This window comes from Bicyclus anynana, chromosome 7, assembly GCF_947172395.1.
Source record: "Bicyclus anynana chromosome 7, ilBicAnyn1.1, whole genome shotgun sequence".
NCBI classification, from domain to species: domain Eukaryota; kingdom Metazoa; phylum Arthropoda; class Insecta; order Lepidoptera; family Nymphalidae; genus Bicyclus; species Bicyclus anynana.
This window is the reverse complement of record NC_069089.1, coordinates 16,485,733-16,505,424: the sequence shown is the minus strand read 5'-3', so window position 1 is coordinate 16,505,424 and position 19,692 is coordinate 16,485,733. Positions and strand designations below refer to the sequence as shown.

Here is a 19,692-nt window from a genome sequence, read left to right as displayed (position 1 = left end):
TTCATCTTCACAGTAGTCGGAAATTATGTTACCGGGTAAAAGCATCTCCCTTGATATCCAAAATTGTAGACTTTGTACATTTAACTATCAATTAAAATTAATCATTGAATATTGTACTAAAGTATTTTATTTTCTCGCAATCGTAGTGAAAATCAGAGTGTAACACGTGGGGCTAAAACCATTATAAACTCGGTTTCTATTTAGGCGGCCCTCGCCTTACGTCTCGGGCCCTAAAAATACCTCGTATGTAATGGGTCTTTTTAGCCCCTTGTATAACAATCTACTATTGTAGTCGATGTATTAGTTTTAGCAGTCACCGGTCTATTGTTTTTACTCGTACTTGTACTGATGTATAAAAGAATTTTCTCTTCTTAAATTGTATAAGTTACTAGCGGGCGTCCGCGACTTCGTCCGCGTGTAATTCAGTTTTTCACAAACCCACGGGAACCATGCATTTTTCCGGGATGAAAAGTAGCTTATATGTTAATTCAGAGTAAAATCTATTTTCATTCCAATTTCAGCCAAATTGACAAAGATTCATACAAACTTTCATCCCCAATTTTATCCCCTTAGGGGTAGAATTGATCAAAATCCTTTCTTAGCGGATGGCTACGTCATAACAACTATTGGCATGCCAAATTTCAGCCCGATCCGTCTAGTGATTTGGGCTGTGCGTTGATAGATCACTATGTCAGTCAGTCACCTTTGAACTTTATATATTTAGACTACCACCTCGCAGTTTTATCCGCATAGTTCCCTTGGGAGTACCAAGATATTATTATAGGTGAAATAAATGTTCGTCCCAATAGTTTTCTGTCCTTTCGTTACCTAAGTATACAGAAATACAATAAAAAATAAAGTTTACAACGTAAAAAAGTGGTCCAAAAACGATGAAATAAAAAAATATTTCAGATAAATGTAGAAAAATGCCTAAGTACAAAAATGTTCACGAAAGAGCCGTGGTAGCCACTGAGTCATCCCCCGCGGATTTACTGGCGTAGTTCACGCTGAATGCGGGGATAAAACATAACATATGTTACTTACTGATAATAAAGCTTTCCATTGGTCAAATAATTTAAAATTCAGTTAATTAGTTTTGGAGCGTATTCGTTACAAACAAGAAAATATTTATCCTCTTTGTAATATTAGGGCCTAAGCACACCAAGTTTTTTAAACGCGCTATCGTCGCGCGTTTTAGATACTACGCGTTAGCTTCGCGTTTGTATCGCTACAAATAGGCGACGTTCGCGCGTTTAAAAAACGTGGTGTGCATAGTCCTTTAGCTCAAAGCTAAGCCGTGATAGCCCAGTGGATATGACCTCTGCCTCCGATTCCGGAGGGCGTGGGTTCGAATCCGGCCTGGAGCTTGCACCTCCAACTTATCAGTTGTGTGCATTTTAAGTATTTAAATATCACGTGTCTCATACGGTGAAGGAAAACATCGTGAGGAAACCTGCATACCAGAGAAATTTCTTAATTCTCTGCGTGTGTGAAGTCTGCCAATACGCATTGGGCCAGCTTGGTGGACTATTGGCCTAACCCCTCTCATTCTGAGAGGAGACTCGAGCACAGCAGAGAGCCGAATATGGGTTGATAATGATGATGATAGTCCTTCAATGTAAATAACGGATAGTGACTCCTCCTCCTTGACGTAGCGTTTCGTAGCAACCCTATGAAGTGTATCTTCTAGCTTCGACTCATTAAGGTAGTAAAATGCCTGATGAGCACATTTCGTGAGCTCAATTGAAGGCTAAGACTTACAATACAATGTTTTTTCCTTGACGTAAAATGTAAATGATCGCGGATTATTGTAATAACACCAACCGGTAACTATCAGAGTGATTGAGTTCGTGATAATGCTAAAGATGAATCGCGAATATAACTTAGATTGAAAAACTGTAGATTAATTCTATGAACGGAATATTTTAACCTAATACCAAAAAGCTTTAATTTTCTGAAAACTTCAATTAACTTTATTTTCCATATTTTTTTTATTATTTCTCTTTTTAGGGTTCCGTACCTATCTCAAAACAAATAAACGGAAACCTTCGGAGATCACTAGTATATCCATCTGTATATCTGTGATGACCTTCTCTTTCGGAAATACATGGAGATATCAAGTGAAATTTAAACCGTACCTAAAAAAAAAGATACGGCCATTTATTTAGCAAAATCGCATATTTCAAATCTGGGAATCAAAACTTCCCGTTTACAACTATGAAAATTGGCAAGTAACATCGTTGGACCACAAATACAAGAGAAAACTACAAAAAAATTACTAAACTATAACAAAATGTAAAAAAAAGGTTAGGTTAAGTTAGGTCTTAAAGTTTTGTAAGCTGAATTCTAGTAAAATTCCTGAATAATTAATAATGATCGTACGGAACCCTCGGTGGGCGAGTTCGACTCGCACTTGTCCGGTTTTTTAACAGAAAAAATAATATAAAAAAATAATACAGCTTCAAATGTTACTTCGCCGCTTTGGTACACCGGCGAACATTTTGCCCTAAAAGAGCGATAAAAAAATGTATTTTTCTTCAAGAAGCATACTTTTATTAAGCCAATTAATTAACCAGATCCTTATTTATACATCATATTATCATATCCATTTACTTTATGTGGAGGTATACCTGCAGGGCTAGCACGGGCAAGGGAGAAATTTATCCACGGGGAGAGGACAAAACGTTTATCCCCCACACTCGTTTTATCCACTCACCGCGCATGGGCACGCCGGTGGATATAATATCCCCGGTGGATAAACGGAGGGAAAGACTTGTCAACCCATTTGTATATATCTTATAAATTGGCATTAGGTATATTAATAGTCCGAAATAAACGTAAATTTGATAATATTTGGTTATTTTGTGCATATTATTTATCTGTTTTCTGTGGGCATTGTTTTGTTTGGTGATTGTTTTTTGCGGTGGTTTGTAGTATGTATCTATAGTATCTATCATACTAGCGGACCCGGTCAAGCTTCGTTGTGACATAAGTGCACTTATTCTCTATCCCTACTCTACCCTTCTTTACCTCTACCCCTACCCTACCCCTGCCCTACCCCTACCCTACCCCTGCCCTACCCCTGCCCTACCCTACCCCTACCCTACCTCACCACTACCCCACCCCTACCCCACCCCTACCCTACCCCACCCCTACCCTACCTCTACCCTACCCCCCCTACCCCCTACCCCCCTACCCCCCCTACCCCCCCCCCCACCCCCACCCCACCCCTACTCCACCCCCTCCACCCTACGCCCCTACCCCGCACCCCACCCCTACCCCACCCCTACAAACTAACCCCTACCCCCCTACCCCCCCACCCCACCCCTACTCCACCCCCTCCACCCTACCCCCCCACCCCACCCCTACCCCACCCCTACAAACTACCCCCTACCCCCCTACCCCCCTACCCCCCTACCCCCCCACCCTACCCCTACCCTACCCCTACCCCACCCCATATTGCGAAGCAATTGTTAAAGACCAAAACATGCGAGACATAATTGTTTTTTTAAGTAAAGTTTTATCCCCACATCAACTTCACAGGGATAAATTTATCGCGTTTAAATGTCAAAAGTCCCAAAGTATATCATTTTATCCACTCCATATGCCATAGTCGAGGAAAAGATCTCCACGCGTAATGTCAATCGGGGATTAATTTGTCTTTTCCTTGTGGCCATGCTATGACGGGTGGATTTATATCCTTAGTCAGTGGATATAATGGGTGATATATCCCTTGCCCATGCTAGCCCGGCTGGGTTCCCTGGGCCGACGTTGTATGGGCCGGTGGGCATTCCCCTTTATACAGGGTGTTGCGAAGTATTTCCCATAACTTCAAGGTGTTGACACTTATAGGAGCCGAACTGCTTAACTAATTTTTTATTAACTAAAAAAAACTTTTTATGTTTTCTTACAAAGTTATTCAAATAGTTCCGACTATTCATGTATATAACTACTATTCGTGTAATACACGCCTTTATTTATCCTTGCATTTTAAAATACGTAATCGTAGTGGTAAGACTGTCGATATCGACGAGATATTGCAACTGGCACTCCGCACTTCACTATATAGTAACTGCTACATGATATTTATCAATGAATAAGTTTGGCTTGGTCATAATAAGGATACGATTTATGGGACACTATTAAAGAACTAGTTACAAAACAAATATTTTTTACTCCGAAAATATTCATTTTAGAACACAATGTTCCTTAAACATTTTAATTATTTTAAAAATGTTCAAGGAACGTGTTAAAAATGTTTAAATAACGTGTGTTCTAAAATAAATATTTACAGAGTAATATTTCTTTTATAAATAGATCTGAATTGTTTTATACATAATTTAAATATTTTTAATACATATAAATACTTTTAAAATTCAAGACTACATCCAGATCTTTACGTAATTGATGTCCCTAGTACAGTAAGTACAAAGCATTTTGGCTCTTCTTCCAGATTCTTACTGCGAAGTTATGAAATGCCCTTAGAGCTACAATTCTACCACTTACAACATACATATAGTGAATGATCCTTCTACCACCACCATAGCACAGTAGATATAATAAGACCATAGGTTGCATCTGACCTCTACAATGTAAAAAGATAAAAATCTTAACAAAAGAAAAATCTAAGAAAGTTAAAAATGTTCTTACATCAATACAATACATCCGGTTCAACAAATATAACCCGTAGGTATTTCCGCGAAAGTTATTTGACCTATCCGACACGCTCCAACATTGACATCTTGAATGAACCCGGCTTTATTTTGTGCATTTGTAGGAGGGTACTTATAACCTGTATAACCAGTTTATGCAATAACTAAAATTTTAGCCTTATTTTAAGAGTTTTTTCCGTTTACTTTTTATCATAACAGATAAATAGACATTTTAAAGGCAAGACTGTAAAAGTAATTTATTCTCTTTACCTTACCTACGTTTAGTATTAGAATACGTCAAGTTTAAAGTAATATTAATTATTAACAGACATTGAGATATTTAGAACTTTGTCATGATTTGATTTGATTAACTATCGCACTGCAAGACACTGAAACTCGTACATCTTTTTCATCTTAATTTGTTATAAGTATGGCTAGGGTAAGAAACCTCTCCCGAAGTTTGTATTTCCTAATGCCTTGAAGATCTGAGTACCTTCCAGAGAATAATAAATAGGTAGAAGAAGAAGGAAGAAGAAATACTTTATTGCACACAAAAATACAATTATAAATTAAAACGTTAAAAAGATAAATTTAACTTAGCATGCAAAGGCGGCCTTATTACTAAGTAATCTCTGTAGGTTTTGAGTAAGCATCTTCTTGGCAAGCGGGTTCCGCTTTAGACTACGTCTATACTAACCATCAGCTGAGATCGTGGTTAAGCGCGAGTCTTTTTTCATAATTATAATAAATAGCGCCATATCTTTTAAAAGTCGGGTGCCCTGTTGTGGGCTATTTAAATAAGCTAATATAAGTGATGATATTTGTGCATATAAAATTATCCTTGTTACAGTTGTTGTTTAAATTTTTAATTCAGGTATATTTACTTCTTATACACTGTGTAATATACTTTTTCCGTCTAAAATCTTTCTTCGTTAGGATTGAAATTTCTCAATATTCAGCAAATACGAGTATATTAAATTTAATTTTCTCTCTGTTTTCCTCATCTTGTATGTCAAGGTAACCGAGAATGCTAGATATCCTCACCTTAAGCCTTACGATTCTATTTTAAAAGATTCAACAATTTCAAAAATTTCTATTAAAATGATCCCTTTACAGGGGTACACACTTGGCCCCAAAGTATTCAATCTATTCATCACAGACTTTGTCCTCAGATCCCCGAGTACAAGGATGGTTCCTGTTCGACACACCACTAGTGACCTTAGTGATGGTCATAATATACCTCGGCTTCGTTATGGTGGCTGGCCCACAATGGATGGCGAACAGAAAACCATTCCGGATAAAGAACGTACTAGTTGGTTATAACGCTGGTCAAGTTCTACTGTCTTTATATATGTTTTATGAGGTGAGTTTATTAATGATCAATCTAAATATTAAATACCCAAATTCCAAAACCCATTGTGGTATATAGACAGAAATCAATTTAAAACATAATAAAATCAGATATGTAATAAAAGTTACGACACTATTTAAGAAAATTGCAAACCGGCAGAGAAAATGTAACCAATAAACGTTAAGTGCCATATAATCAAGATCGAATTAATGTAATTAAAACATACAAAGGTAACATAATGAGTTGATACTAGTGTAGCCTAGATAATCATCTGTTAACCTGTAAATAACATAAATTTTATTTCTTAAACCTTAAATTTATTTAGATTCAGACTCTAAACAAAAAGCATAATGCATTAGATGTAAATTGAAAATGCAATACAAATGTGATCTTTAATATTTATTCAAATATGTATCGTCAAATATAATCTTGGTGTTTCAAATAGTTTCAATAAATTCAAATACTTCAATAAGCTAGGTAAAAATACAGTGATCGTAGAACAACCATAACTAAAAATATTTTTGTATTTTTAGTCAACTTATCCCCGAAATTCGTTAAGAACTTATTAAATTAGCCGTAGTTCAAAATGTAAAACAATAGTGAATCAAAGTTAAATCACAACTAGATAAGTAATTCTCACTCCAATTAGAACACCCGTGTTGCGCTCACAGTTAAACTGCTGACACAGCGCTACCGTCCGCGTTTCTTACCGGCCTCGCCGCGCGAGTTACGATGGCCTACATTATTTGTTGCGTAAGGCGTAATAAATAAGTGATATAAACAATAATTTATTTACACTAGTATTATTAAATACTAGTAATATACTGAGAATGCGATGTCTTTTAACCCGGCTAACCCCCGGCGCTCCCCGGTTCCCGGACCAGGCAATGTGACCGACGACTCTCCAGGAGAGAGTTCTCAGGACGCTGTCGAAGTTCATGCTACTGGAAACAGAAAATATGTGCAACAAGTCTTACATTCAAGTTTCTTCCAACGTGTACCTAGTTCGGTGAGTAATGTTGAAGAATCTCGTATCGTTGGCGAAAAAGCTGCACAAAATATAAAAACAGACAAATCAAACTACAAAAAACGTCCTATGACCAGCCCTACCAACAATTTCAATGTACAAAAACAGACCAAGTTTAATAGTAACTGGCTAAGTCAACCAATTCAAACCTCCAACTCTTTTGAAGAGTTGGATTTGGACGCTGAAGACAAAGAATCAGCTGTGCCAGCTGAGAAAATACCAAGGCCCCCTCCAATATTTGTGGATGGAGTAGAAAATATCACACCTTTAAAACAGCTTCTAGACCAATATGCAAGTAAAAATTATGAGCTAAAAATATTAAGCGGTAATAGAGTAAAAATTCTATTCAAAACTCAAGAAGTCTACAGGGAAGTAGAGAAACAGCTGGATACGAGAGGTACAGATTACTACACATATAAACCTAAACAAGAACGATCATTTAGGGTAGTCCTAAAGAAGATGCACCCTTCCACTGACTTGGAAGAAATAAAGGCAGCTCTGCTAGATCTTGGACACAAAACAGTTAATATCTGGAATATAAAACAAAGAATATCTAAGAAACCACTTTACATGTTCATAGTGGAACTATCTCCACAACAAAACAATAAAGAAATATACGACGTCAAAAGCCTTCTAAACTGTCGGATAACATTTGAACCTCCAAGACCAACCCGTCACATTCCACAGTGTGCTAACTGTCAAAACTATGGACATACCAAAGCATATTGTCACCGCAAGCCCAAGTGCATAAAATGTGCTGGGAATCACGCCTCAAAAGACTGCTTACGCAAAGAACGATCAGACTCAGTCAAGTGTGTATTATGTGGTGGAAATCACCCGGCAAATTACAAGGGATGCAGTGTCTATAAAGAACTACAGAAGCAGAAATATCCTCCTCTACGCCCTAAAAAACCTGCTACAGAATCAGGGCAGCCTAAAATACCAATCAATCCAATAACGCTGAGACAACAACAGCAAATGCCTGAAACGAGCTACGCAGATATCCTTAAAAACAAATCAAAACCAAAAAAATATTCTAATATCCAAGAATCTTCCGATAATCCAAATGATATTAATAATGTAATAAATATGTTCAATCAAATCATGAATCAATTATGCACCGTGACCAATCTACTCACCAATTTAATGACAGTCTTGTGTCAAAATTCGAGCAACTCAAAATAGTCTTATGGAACGCAAATGGCCTGTCACACCATTCTTTAGAAGTTAAACTATTTTTAGAAACAAATGGCGTCGATATACTATTAGTATCGGAAACCCACTTCACACAAAAGAGCTACTTTAAAATCCCGAACTACAAGTTATACCATACAATGCACCCAGATGGCACAGCTCACGGTGGTTCCGCTATTTTAATAAAAGATAAAATCAAACACTACGCTACAAACTCGTACAGTACTGAAGAAATACAGGCGACTAGCATAATAATTAGTGACTCTAAGGATCAGCTCAATATAACAGCAGTATACATACCACCAAAACATAATTTAAAGGAAAGAGATTATTCCAATTTTCTTCAAACACTTGGTCACCGATTTATCGCGGGTGGAGATTATAATGCGAAACACACAGATTGGGGCTCAAGACTTACAACATCAAAGGGTAGGGAATTGCTGAAATCGATCAAGAGACTACAACTCGCCTTTTCGTCTACAGGTGAACCAACTTACTGGCCTGCTGATCCAAAAAAGAAACCTGATTTAGTTGACTTCGTAATCACAAAAGGAGTACCTGGCTCTAATGTAAGATGCTTTTCCTGTTACGATTTAACCTCTGACCACTCTCCTGTGATTGTGCTGTTAAGCTGTAAATTTTTACAAAATATAAGAACTTGTAAGCTGCATACGAAACAAACAAACTGGACAAACTTCAGAGAGATAGTAGAAAATTCACTTGATTGCGGAATACCTCTGACCTCTGATTCTGAAGTTATTCAGGCAGTGGAATTATTCAATAACTGCATTCAACAAGCAGCATGGTCATCTACTCCCGACCTCACAACATACACAGAAGACATGTACTTCTATCCAAAGTCCATTCTCGAACTAATAAAGAAGAAGCGCCAGGCTAGAAAAACATGGCAGTCTACAAAGTACCCACCAGATAAATTCAAATTCAATCAGCTCGCTTCACAATTAAAGGACGCACTCGCGGCTTTTGTTAATCGCGATGTTGGTATGTATCTGCGAAACCTTGATGCTACACAAGCTACAGACTATTCCCTCTGGAAAGCAACAAAAAAATTGAAAAGACCAATTGTTCATCAATCTCCTATAAAAAAAGCTGACGGCAGCTGGGCCCAAAATGACCAAGATAAAAGCGTAACTTTTGCGAAACATTTATCTGGAGTATTTACAGCTCATGAGGGCTTCTGTTCAACTAAAGAAGCAACAGTAACTGAACTCCTGAACACACCCCACCAATTGGATCTGCCTATTAAGAAATTCAAAAAATCAGAAGTAAAGGCGGCTATCATGAGTCTTAAAATCCATAAAGCCCCAGGTTATGACCTCATCACGGCAAAAGCTTTAAGAGAACTACCAACCAAGGGATTTACTTTCTTAACACAGCTCTACAACTCTATCCTTTATAGAAACTTTGTTCCACCACAATGGAAAGTGGCAGAAATAATTCTAGTTCCGAAACCAGGTAAAGATCCCACAGATGTTAAATCTTATCGTCCTATCAGCCTCTTACCTCTTCTCTCTAAAGTCATGGAAAAACTATTCATAAAGAGGTTAATGGTAAAACTGATTGAAATCAATCTTATCCCAGAGCACCAGTTCGGATTCAGGGAAGGACACGGGACAATAGAGCAAGTACACAGACTAGTAGAGCAAATCAATAATGCTCTAGAACAGAAACTGTATATTTCAGCAGTATTTTTGGACATATCACAGGCGTTCGACAGAGTATGGCATGATGGACTGCTTTACAAAGTACACCTAAATCTACCTATCAACTATTTCAAGTTTGTAAAGTCTTACCTTGAGGAAAGGTATTTCTACGTAAAACATGGTGATAGCATGACTGAACTTTTCAAGATTAAAGCAGGAGTCCCTCAGGGCAGCATTATGGGCCCCTTACTGTATTTGATCTACACCTATGATCTTCCGAATGCAGATAATGTGGTCACCGGCACATATGCCGACGACACAGCCATTTTAGCAGCTGATGCAACTGCATCTGGAGCTTCTCTTAAACTCCAAGGAACTTTGAACTGTCTATCGAAATGGTTAAAGGACTGGAGAATAAAAGCAAACGAATCGAAGTCCGTACATGTGACTTTCACACTAAGGCGCGATACATGTCCCGAAGTGGAACTCAATCAAGTTAAGATCCCTCAGTCAGAGAATGTGAGATACTTAGGTATATATCTGGACAGACGGCTAACTTGGACGAAACACATCTTCACGAAAAGAAAAGCCCTTGGCCAACAAGTGAGAAAGATGTATTGGCTTTTAAATCGAAAGTCCCAACTATCGCTGGAAAATAAGCTTTTATTATACAAAGTCATACTTAAACCGGTATGGACGTACGGAGTGCAACTTTGGGGTACAGCATCAAACTCGAATTTAGAAATTCTGCAACGGTTCCAGTCAAAAATGCTGCGCATGATTACCAATGCTCCTTGGTACTTCAAAAATGATCGCCTGCATCGTGAACTAAAAATTAAGACTATAAAGACAGAAGTTGCACACTCACTGAAAACATACCAAATGCGTATTCGTAAACATCCAAATCAACTTGCAAGGAACCTAATGATGAAGAAACCTGGTACAACTTTCAAAAGGCTCAAGAGACGAGCACCACAAGATGTCATGAAATAGACACTACATTATTATATATGGGCAAATCACTGGATTTTGCACCTAACACGCCTTAATATAAATACTTAAAATCCCGCTGAATGTCTCAAGACAGATTGCAGGAATATTGAGAGATTAAAAAAAAAAAAAAAAAAAAAAAAAAAAAAAACTAGATAAGTGACCTAAAGTTTTTGTTGTAAAATTACACGATTATTTTTAGTAATCTGTATTTTTATTTAGATATGTGTTAAATCATGCAGTGCTATTAAAACTCTTTATTTACATATATACCTACACCTATTTCACCAATAGTTTACTTTAGTTAAATTTTAATTAGCATTCAGAGAAAATACAACACTAACAGTTAAATACGTAGATAAGATAAGTAGTAAGCTAATATTGGACAAGTCAATCTTTGACAGTTAAATACCGATATCTCCAAACTAGCTTAATGGATATTCATCGTATATTGCTAAGGACTATCTCCATCACGTCAGCTTCCGAATAAAAAAATCCGCATCGGTCCATTGTTTTTAAATCTTCGATGCCACACATATAATAGACACACAAATTTATACCAATCCTCTTTTAAATCAGGGGCTAAAATAACCTTTAAAGTGAATAAGCTTGGATCGTATTACAACCGATACGTCATTGTTGCGAAAGTATCGCGCTTGACTAATCTTCACCTGTTGACACAACTCCAGAACTTATGTAAATACCATCTCTAATGTCCTTCAGTACATTTCCAGCGATAACTTTATACACATCATAGATATAACATTGTAAATATATTTTAGAATTTGTGAAACCATTGACTACATTAACATCTATCTATATATTAATATGTGAACCAAAAACTTTCCGTAAAGTTTTACGAAAATTTCGCTTGAAATTTGCCAGTGAAATTTGACACAGTGATTAAAGCTCTTTCGTATTGCATAAGATTAATTAGAAAAACTTTAAATTAATATCAATAAACTTTAATTAAGGGGATAGTAGACAACTTTTCTAATTTTATATAAAAGCAGAAAGTTCGTCTGGCCACGTACGGTAGTTAGAATCATAATTTAGAAGAATAAAACAACAGAAGGACATCATCTACTCTGCTAATGTTTGTATAGCAGATTATTTAATTTCTACCTACGAGTATAAGACTGAGCATTAGAGCAAACAGAAGCGGCACATTTTTTGTATACGTCACGGGTGCATGACTTAAATGATTATTTAATGGCGTTCCTTGACATCTCTGTGACGAAAGGTTGCGTGTCACATCAATTCCAGTACCGCAAACTGCAAATATAACAACGACCAATGCCTCTTTGTGGACTAACGTCCTCGCTACAATGTTTTTGACAACGCTTGTCGTATTTTTGACCATGTAATTACATAATTTTGCATCTAATTTTGAGATAATAGCTTAATTTGAGTTATAAATAAAGTCTTTATGGTATTTTTATGCTTTGTCTTGACGAGTAGCATTATATGTCATGTATCTACGAAGTATGATGGAAGTTTAAGGTGATGTGTTTCGACTTGCATTGTTTGTTTGTGTCAATAGTTATTGTAGTGGATATTAAAATCTATGTTTAAATACGTTATTTTTTATTCTAATTCTAATATGGGGTATTATGGCTACTTAAAAGGTAGTAAAATTAATTATGAATAAAATTCCACTCACTACAATCTAAATGTCTAAACAAAAATCTAATTAATAATTTAGTTTTTGTCTCTTCTACTCTTCTTAAAAAACCAACAAAAGACCAACAAGCCCAAGTGGTTACTAGAGTCTCTATTCAGACCCTAAAGTCAAGTAACTGATTTTCAAATGTGTCATTGTAAAGCCAACATCTCCTGAAGATATCTGGATGTCAAATTTCTTGTTTTTGTGTTTGTCGCTTAGATACATTTGCGAACAAACGAGCAAGCGGGTCACATGATGTTAAGTGATTTCCGCCGCATACAGTCATTAGCACCAGAGGCACTGCAAATACATAGCCAGCCTTTGAGGGATTTGTTTATCCATTTCATAAATTACTCTATATGTGGAAACTTAGCTGGAAGCTGTTTCCACATTCACAATAATTCTTCGTTTTCTCGTAGACAATAATAAATAGGCTACTCGCCTGCTGTACAAAACTAAGAAGATTTTTTGCATATAAACAGTTTAGATGCTTAGAAACTGTAATCACATTTTTATTTGGGAAAATAATCTCGTATTTGTATTGTAATATTTTTATACAACAAAACTGTATTTTTATCACGTCACCGCAAACGCCAATCATAAACTGTGACGTCATTCGCTACAAGACACCGGTTTGTGATTGGCGCTTGCAGTGACGGGATATATCACATCACTGCAGACGCCTATCACGCTGTTATCTCTATAAATGACGTCACTTGCTAATGTGTTGTATTTCGGCGAAAAAAAATTTAAGTAGATATTTTTTCGTTTATATTGAATTTTTTACTAATTATTATTGACGGGACAAAATAAAATATAGCTTATATTACTTCCATAATTCAGTTTAAACACTGTTCACAAGAGAGGGAAGTAGCCTATTGTTCGTCGTTTATAATGAGTTTTCGCAAAGTAACGCCTGCTTCTATTCAAAATGTAATATTTGTTACAGCACCTAATGTCGGGCTGGTGGGCCGACTACAGCCTCACGTGTCAGCCGGTCGACTACAGCGACAGTGAGAAGGCGAGACGAGTGAGTATAATATCAGAATACATATATAGTTAGTGTAATCACATCTTAAGTTTTGCTGCTCGGACTACTTACCTAAGGACTAGTATCGCACCTAATTCACAAACAAAATTAGCTGTCGTTTTTTGAGGGAGACGATTTTCTATAACATGACCATCGAAGGACGGGGCAACAACACAAACTTTTTAGGTCCAGGGTGCTAATAAGCCTCTATGGAAAAAAGAAAATTCCAACATTTCATAACTCCATCCAATAATCCGTCCTCCGTGGCGCAGTGGTATGCGCGGTAGATTTATAAGACGGAGGTCCTGGGTTCGATCCCCGGCTGGATTGTTGAGGTTTTCTTAATTGGTCCAAGTTTGGCTGGTGGAAGGCTTTGAGCGTGGCCAGTTACCACCCTACCGACAAAGACGTACCGCCAAGCGATTTAGCGTTCCGGTACGATGTTGCGTAGAAACCAAAAGGAGTTTTGTTTCATCCTACTCCTAACAAGTTAGCCTCAGGTGAGATTGCAATCAAGGGCTGTAGAAAATAAAAAAAGAATAATAAAAAAATCAAACGTCATGACTGAAAACTTACTACTTACTACTGGACCAACGAAGCTATTCACAATGATGGTGTAGATATAATAACAATGAGTGTATAAGTAAATAAAGATTGTAAAATTATAATAATTTTCAATGATAAGCAACCCACAGACGGTCATGGTCTCTGGGAAGCATATCTCATTACTCATAGAAAGTGCAGATGAGACGTACCGGTTGTTACTGGCCGAGAAACATTGTAGCAGAGTTACGTATGTAAAAGACCAGAGCAAAAAAAATTATACCTATTTCAAAAATATGTTTATCAGTTATTTCATAATTAATTGGTTTTTACCCGACTGCAAGAAGGGTTATGTTTTTCGCGCTTATCTTGTATGTATATGTATGTAAGTATGTATGTAATATTCTTTATTACCTCATATCTTCCAAACCGCTAGACGGATTTACGTAATTAAGATATCATTAGATTTGTCTCAATAACCCAAGTGTTCTTAGATAGGTGAAATTGAAAAAGAAACAACAAAACGACTGTGAGACGCTAAAGATTCGAGGTGAAAAAAATTTTTTTTTTTTTACTATTGCAACATGGGTATCAAAATCAAGGGCTTTTTGTGAGGAATTCAAAATGGTATATCATAGCCATGTTAAAAAAACTATTATTAGAAAAACGTTATTTATTAATTGTCTATACAAAATACGCGAGGCGGATGACTATAAGGTGCGAGGTTTATGAAGTGATGTTATTTATCACCTAAAATATACTAAACTAAATATATTCATTATAAAAATTGGAAAAGTGCGAGTTAAATTCGCCCACCGAGGGTTTCGTAGATCTTTTTGAATATTTACTGAACCTCGGTTGGGTATACATTATCGTACTTTGAAACATGTAACCAACAAATTAATCCGAAATTCACCATCTATCGTAACTAAAAAGGTGTGAAATAAATTAATTAATTAAACAACGGGTTTTTTTATTTGTTTAATTAATTAATTTATTGTCTATCTTGTTTTGACAAAATTTAATTCAACACTTACTGCTTTTAACGCAAAAAGTGAGTGTGTATGTCTATGGCATCGTAGCATCAAAACGATTATTATGATGTTGTCTTCTTGATTCGAGATCTGGGTGGGGATATGATATAATATTAATTTAATCTTTTCAAGAAATGTTTAATACTGAGTTGGGAAGGTACTAATGTGACACCGCCGTGCCTCGTAGAGCACGGTTCCGGTGATTATCAATTGGGTGATCGGAGGCTTCGGCCGTGGCTAGTTACCACCCTACCGGCAAAGACGTGCCGCCAAGCAAATTAGCGTCGCTTCGTCGCGAAGTAGCGATACGATGTCGTGTAGAAACCGAAAGGGGTGTAGATTTTCATCCTCCTAACAAGTTAGTCAGCTTCTATCTTTATCATCATCACTTAACATCAGGTGAGATTTTAATCAAGGGCTAACTTGTGAAAAATAAAAAACATCAGCAACAGTGGTCATTATAATTTCAAAACATATCACCTGCCAATCTGTATTTAAGTAGCGTGGTTGGTGTTAGCTCCAAATCCCCTCTTCTATAAGAAAGGACGTCTGGCCCCAGCTGTTCGGATAGACCGCTAATGATTTGACTAAATAAATTGACTACATTAAATCTTTATATTAAAAAAATACCGTTTACACTTTATCAATCTAACGCGAAAAAGTGAAAATTTTTTAATGCCACTTCTGTCCATTCAGAGCTCTGCATATCTCGGTCAAGTTCAGCCAAAGGCACTGGCTACACTACGCGATACTTTCGAATCAGTGTTTATTTCCCGTCGTGTAGCCCCTATAGTCAGAGAGCTAATGTACATTTTAAGTAGGTCTTATAAAGACCTTTAAAGACCTTAAGTTTGATGCCTTAATGTTACATTAGGTACATTAGGTAGGTACGATAAGTTCTAAGAGAGAACGACATAATTTTAACAAGATATTGTAATTTCTTTGTACTATTTATAATACACTTATATTCTTTGCTTTCGTTCCATCGCAATGAAAAAGAGGGTTATATAAAATACTCAAAACACTACTACATCCTTAAAAATATTTTCTTATAAATCTAAATCCATGCTAATATTACTGCGAAAGTAAGTGTATATGTCTTTTACCTACCTACTAACCGATTTTGATGAAATTTTTTTTAAGTTAAAGTTTAGAGATAAATTGGACATTGAAGAAGATATAGGCTACTTTTTATCCCGAAAAGTCCAAGGTTCTGCGGGATTTGAAAGCAATACAAATTCACGCGAACGAAGTCACAGCCATCGAATTGTATCATTATATTTTGATTTTCAAGATATAATACACATAATTAGTAACTATGTATTGAAATTTGAATATTGAAAAAATTTTCATAATGCCATATAGCTTCAATAGTTACACGGTAAAGGGGCCGATCTCAAAATAGAAGTCATCGGATCGGTCTCACTCACAGAATAGACATCGCTAAAAGCTAACGCTTTTAGCAATAGAAGTAGCAAGGGGGCGTGGCACGCGTACATTCGGGTGTGCGGAACATCGCAAACAAAACAAGGCTGCTAGTATATGCGCGGACATATACTAGCAGCCTTGTTTTGTTCTGTGACAAAAGGAATAAATAATATTCAACTCTAAAGTAAGGGTGACATATTTCATTTTTCACTAAATATTAAACAGCCATTTAGGCCACGCCCCTGGGTACGCTGGTTTCAATACAAAGAATTGACACCTTATAAATCTAGTTTCCTCTTATATCTGTGGTCTCACTCCTAACAGTCTTTCCGGAAATAATTATTTTTAAAAATATATAAAAATACCTACTTAAAATTTTTCATCATCTCTCGGCCTACTACACAAATATGCGAGTATGAAACAAAAGAGAAATGAGTTTGGGCGGGGCGACACGCTCGTTAGAGTAAATACTAACCTACTCGTACTAGGTATCAAGTTTCATTGAGTTGTTCTCAATTGTGTTGGAAAAAAAATATATTTTATATTTTTTCAAATAAAATTAAATGCGCAGAAGCATCATCATCAACGGTTACGGTAATTTTGTACCAATTTACGTGATGTGGTTTACTAACCTAATCCATTTTAACATTTGAGTTAAAGATGCTTGGAGGCCATTGGATCAGCTTCTACCTTCACACATGAAGTATAACTAAAATAAATTTTAATAAAAATCATACAAAATCATAATATTTCTTTTATTATTTTTTTAAAAGAGCAATCGTTGAGTTTTTGCCAGCTATTATCAACAGAACCTGCCTTCTGAACCGATGGTAGAGTCACGCTTGACAAATAATAAAACAAATAGTCAAACTTGTATGTATGAAGAGATCCACAGAAAAACCAACATATTTAGCTCAACGAATTGTAAAACTGAAATGACAAGCCAAGACAAGAAGCCTATATCAAACTGTCTATCAGTCCAGCTGGAGCATCTACTTGGAGAAAATGACTCTAAATTTTACACTCTCATTAATCCACACTCCGTGCCTCAGAGAGTACGTTAACCTGTCGGTCCCGGTCATCTTGTAGTGGCCGTTAATGTAACATTATCACCTTTATCCTACTTCCGTGATAGCCCAGTGGGTATGACCTCTGCTTCCGATTCTAATGGGTGTGGGTTCTAATCCGGTGCGAGGCATGCACCACCAACTTTTCAGTTGTGCGCATTTTAAGAAATTAAGTATCACGTGTCTCAAACGGTGAAGGAAAAACATCGTGAGGAAACCTGCATACCAGAGAATTTTCTTAATTCTCTGCGTGTGTGAAGTCTGCCAATCCGCATTGGGCCAACGTGGTGGACTATTGGCCTAACCAATTCTGAGACTCGAGCTCAGCAGTGAGCCAAATATGGATTGATAATTGTAGTAGCATGGTGGACCTTAACTCCTTATACCCTCTCCTATAAGAAGAGGCCTGGGCCGTTATAATAGGCTGAAAATGAATAACCCACAAAATACACGAAAAAGTCGATCAACGAAAGAAAATCATTAAAATCAAACCTGGGAAATCACCCAGAAATGCACCATTGCGCCGGAAAGCACGCAGTTATTGGAATTCCGCATTATTTTTTTGTCAAGCCACACATCCAGTTTCACTGACCCCAACCTTTACGGTCGCAATGAACTTGTGATGTAACGGTGAAAGCCGGCGTCTGTTAACCGCAAGTTAAGTTGGTAATTGCGTTTACGTCACATGGTTCGCGTTAAAAGTGAAAAGGCTTAACTAGATTTTTTTTCTGTCTGTGGTGAAGGCTCTTTACCACCACAGACTTAGTAAGGGTTAAGCAAGCAAAAAAGTTCTTCTGGATTGTAGCCCTCGGGCTATATGAAAGATCTCCCTACAGAAAATTGTGAGATAAAATGACGTTCGGAAAACTTTTGTGAGCTAAGTGTGTCAGTGTATTCGGAACAGTGTGTCTATGATAGGAATACACGTCCGGTTTAAGCGACCTGGTAAATCTCGTTACAAGACAAGCCTGTACCCTAGACCTAGACTGCACAAGTACAGTCTAAGACAGAGCTAGTCTGGTATATTGCTTGGTGCTAAGCGAAGATGCAGACTGTTGCTGGAACAAACTGCATGTTTGGCTTGAAAATGCCATCGTGGCGCTACGAAAACCGAAATTTTAAAGGTTATTCTGTATTATCTTCATAGTGTGAATCAGTTTATGAAACATTTTGAAGAACTATCTGGCGCAGTTTGCCCCATCTCTACCCCTTACCCCTGAATTCATTTGTAACAAACAATGTGATAAATGAAACCAATTTTGTGCAAACTTCACATAAACCATCTACTAAATAGTCCGAACAAAGTCAAAGTTTAGTTTGAATATGTGAGCCCGTTCTCGAGTTGTAAAATTACAACGAAAAGTGGCATTGATTTATATATATCTAATATATAAAATTCTCGTGTCGCGGTGTTCGACATTGAACTCCTCCGAAACGGCTCGACCGATTTTGATGAAATTTTTTGTGCATATTTAGTAGGTCTGAGAATCGGCCAACATCTATTTTTCAAACCCCTAAATGTTAAGGGTAGTCCACCCCTAAATTTTTTTTTTATTTTTTAAGCAAAATTTTTTGTTTTTATTTTTTTATGACACAGCATACAAAAATACATACAACCCTAAATTTTCACCCCTCTACGATCAACCCTTATATTTTATTTGTTAATTAAAAACTATACATACAAATAGGTAGGGGTAGGGTAGGGGTAGGGTAGGGGTAGGGTAGGGGTAGGGTAGGGGTAGGGTAGGGGTAGGGTAGGGGTAGGGTAGGGGTAAGGTAGGGGTAGGGTAGGGGTAGGTTAGGGGTAGGGTAGGGGTAGGGTAGCGGTAGTTGAAAGTTTACATCGAGTTTCACGCGGACGAAGTCGCGGGCATCCGCTAGTATATATATAGAAGAGTCGTAGAGCTTTTTGTATTTGTGCTTGTTGTTTTGTTTTTTTTTCCTTCCAAAAAATGTAAATAAATCAACATCATGTACCACGAGCTATGAGTACCTAACGACCGTATAGTATTAATATGTTCAGATACACCATCACTTAATGAGCTA

General features: G+C 36.9%; 1 protein-coding gene across 4 annotated transcripts in view; it reads left to right on the top strand.

Annotated features, from left to right (window-relative positions):
- The window catches only part of LOC112044101 (elongation of very long chain fatty acids protein 7), a 90,198-nt gene that overhangs the window by 52,219 nt on the left and 18,287 nt on the right, over positions 1 to 19,692 (top strand). For all 4 annotated transcript variants that reach the window (XM_052882380.1, XM_052882381.1, XM_052882379.1 and 1 more), the window contains 2 exons: positions 5,825 to 6,015; positions 13,494 to 13,574. In XM_052882380.1, the coding sequence (XP_052738340.1) occupies positions 5,825 to 6,015; positions 13,494 to 13,574 (272 nt within the window). The remainder of the gene's footprint in view (positions 1 to 5,824; positions 6,016 to 13,493; positions 13,575 to 19,692) is intronic.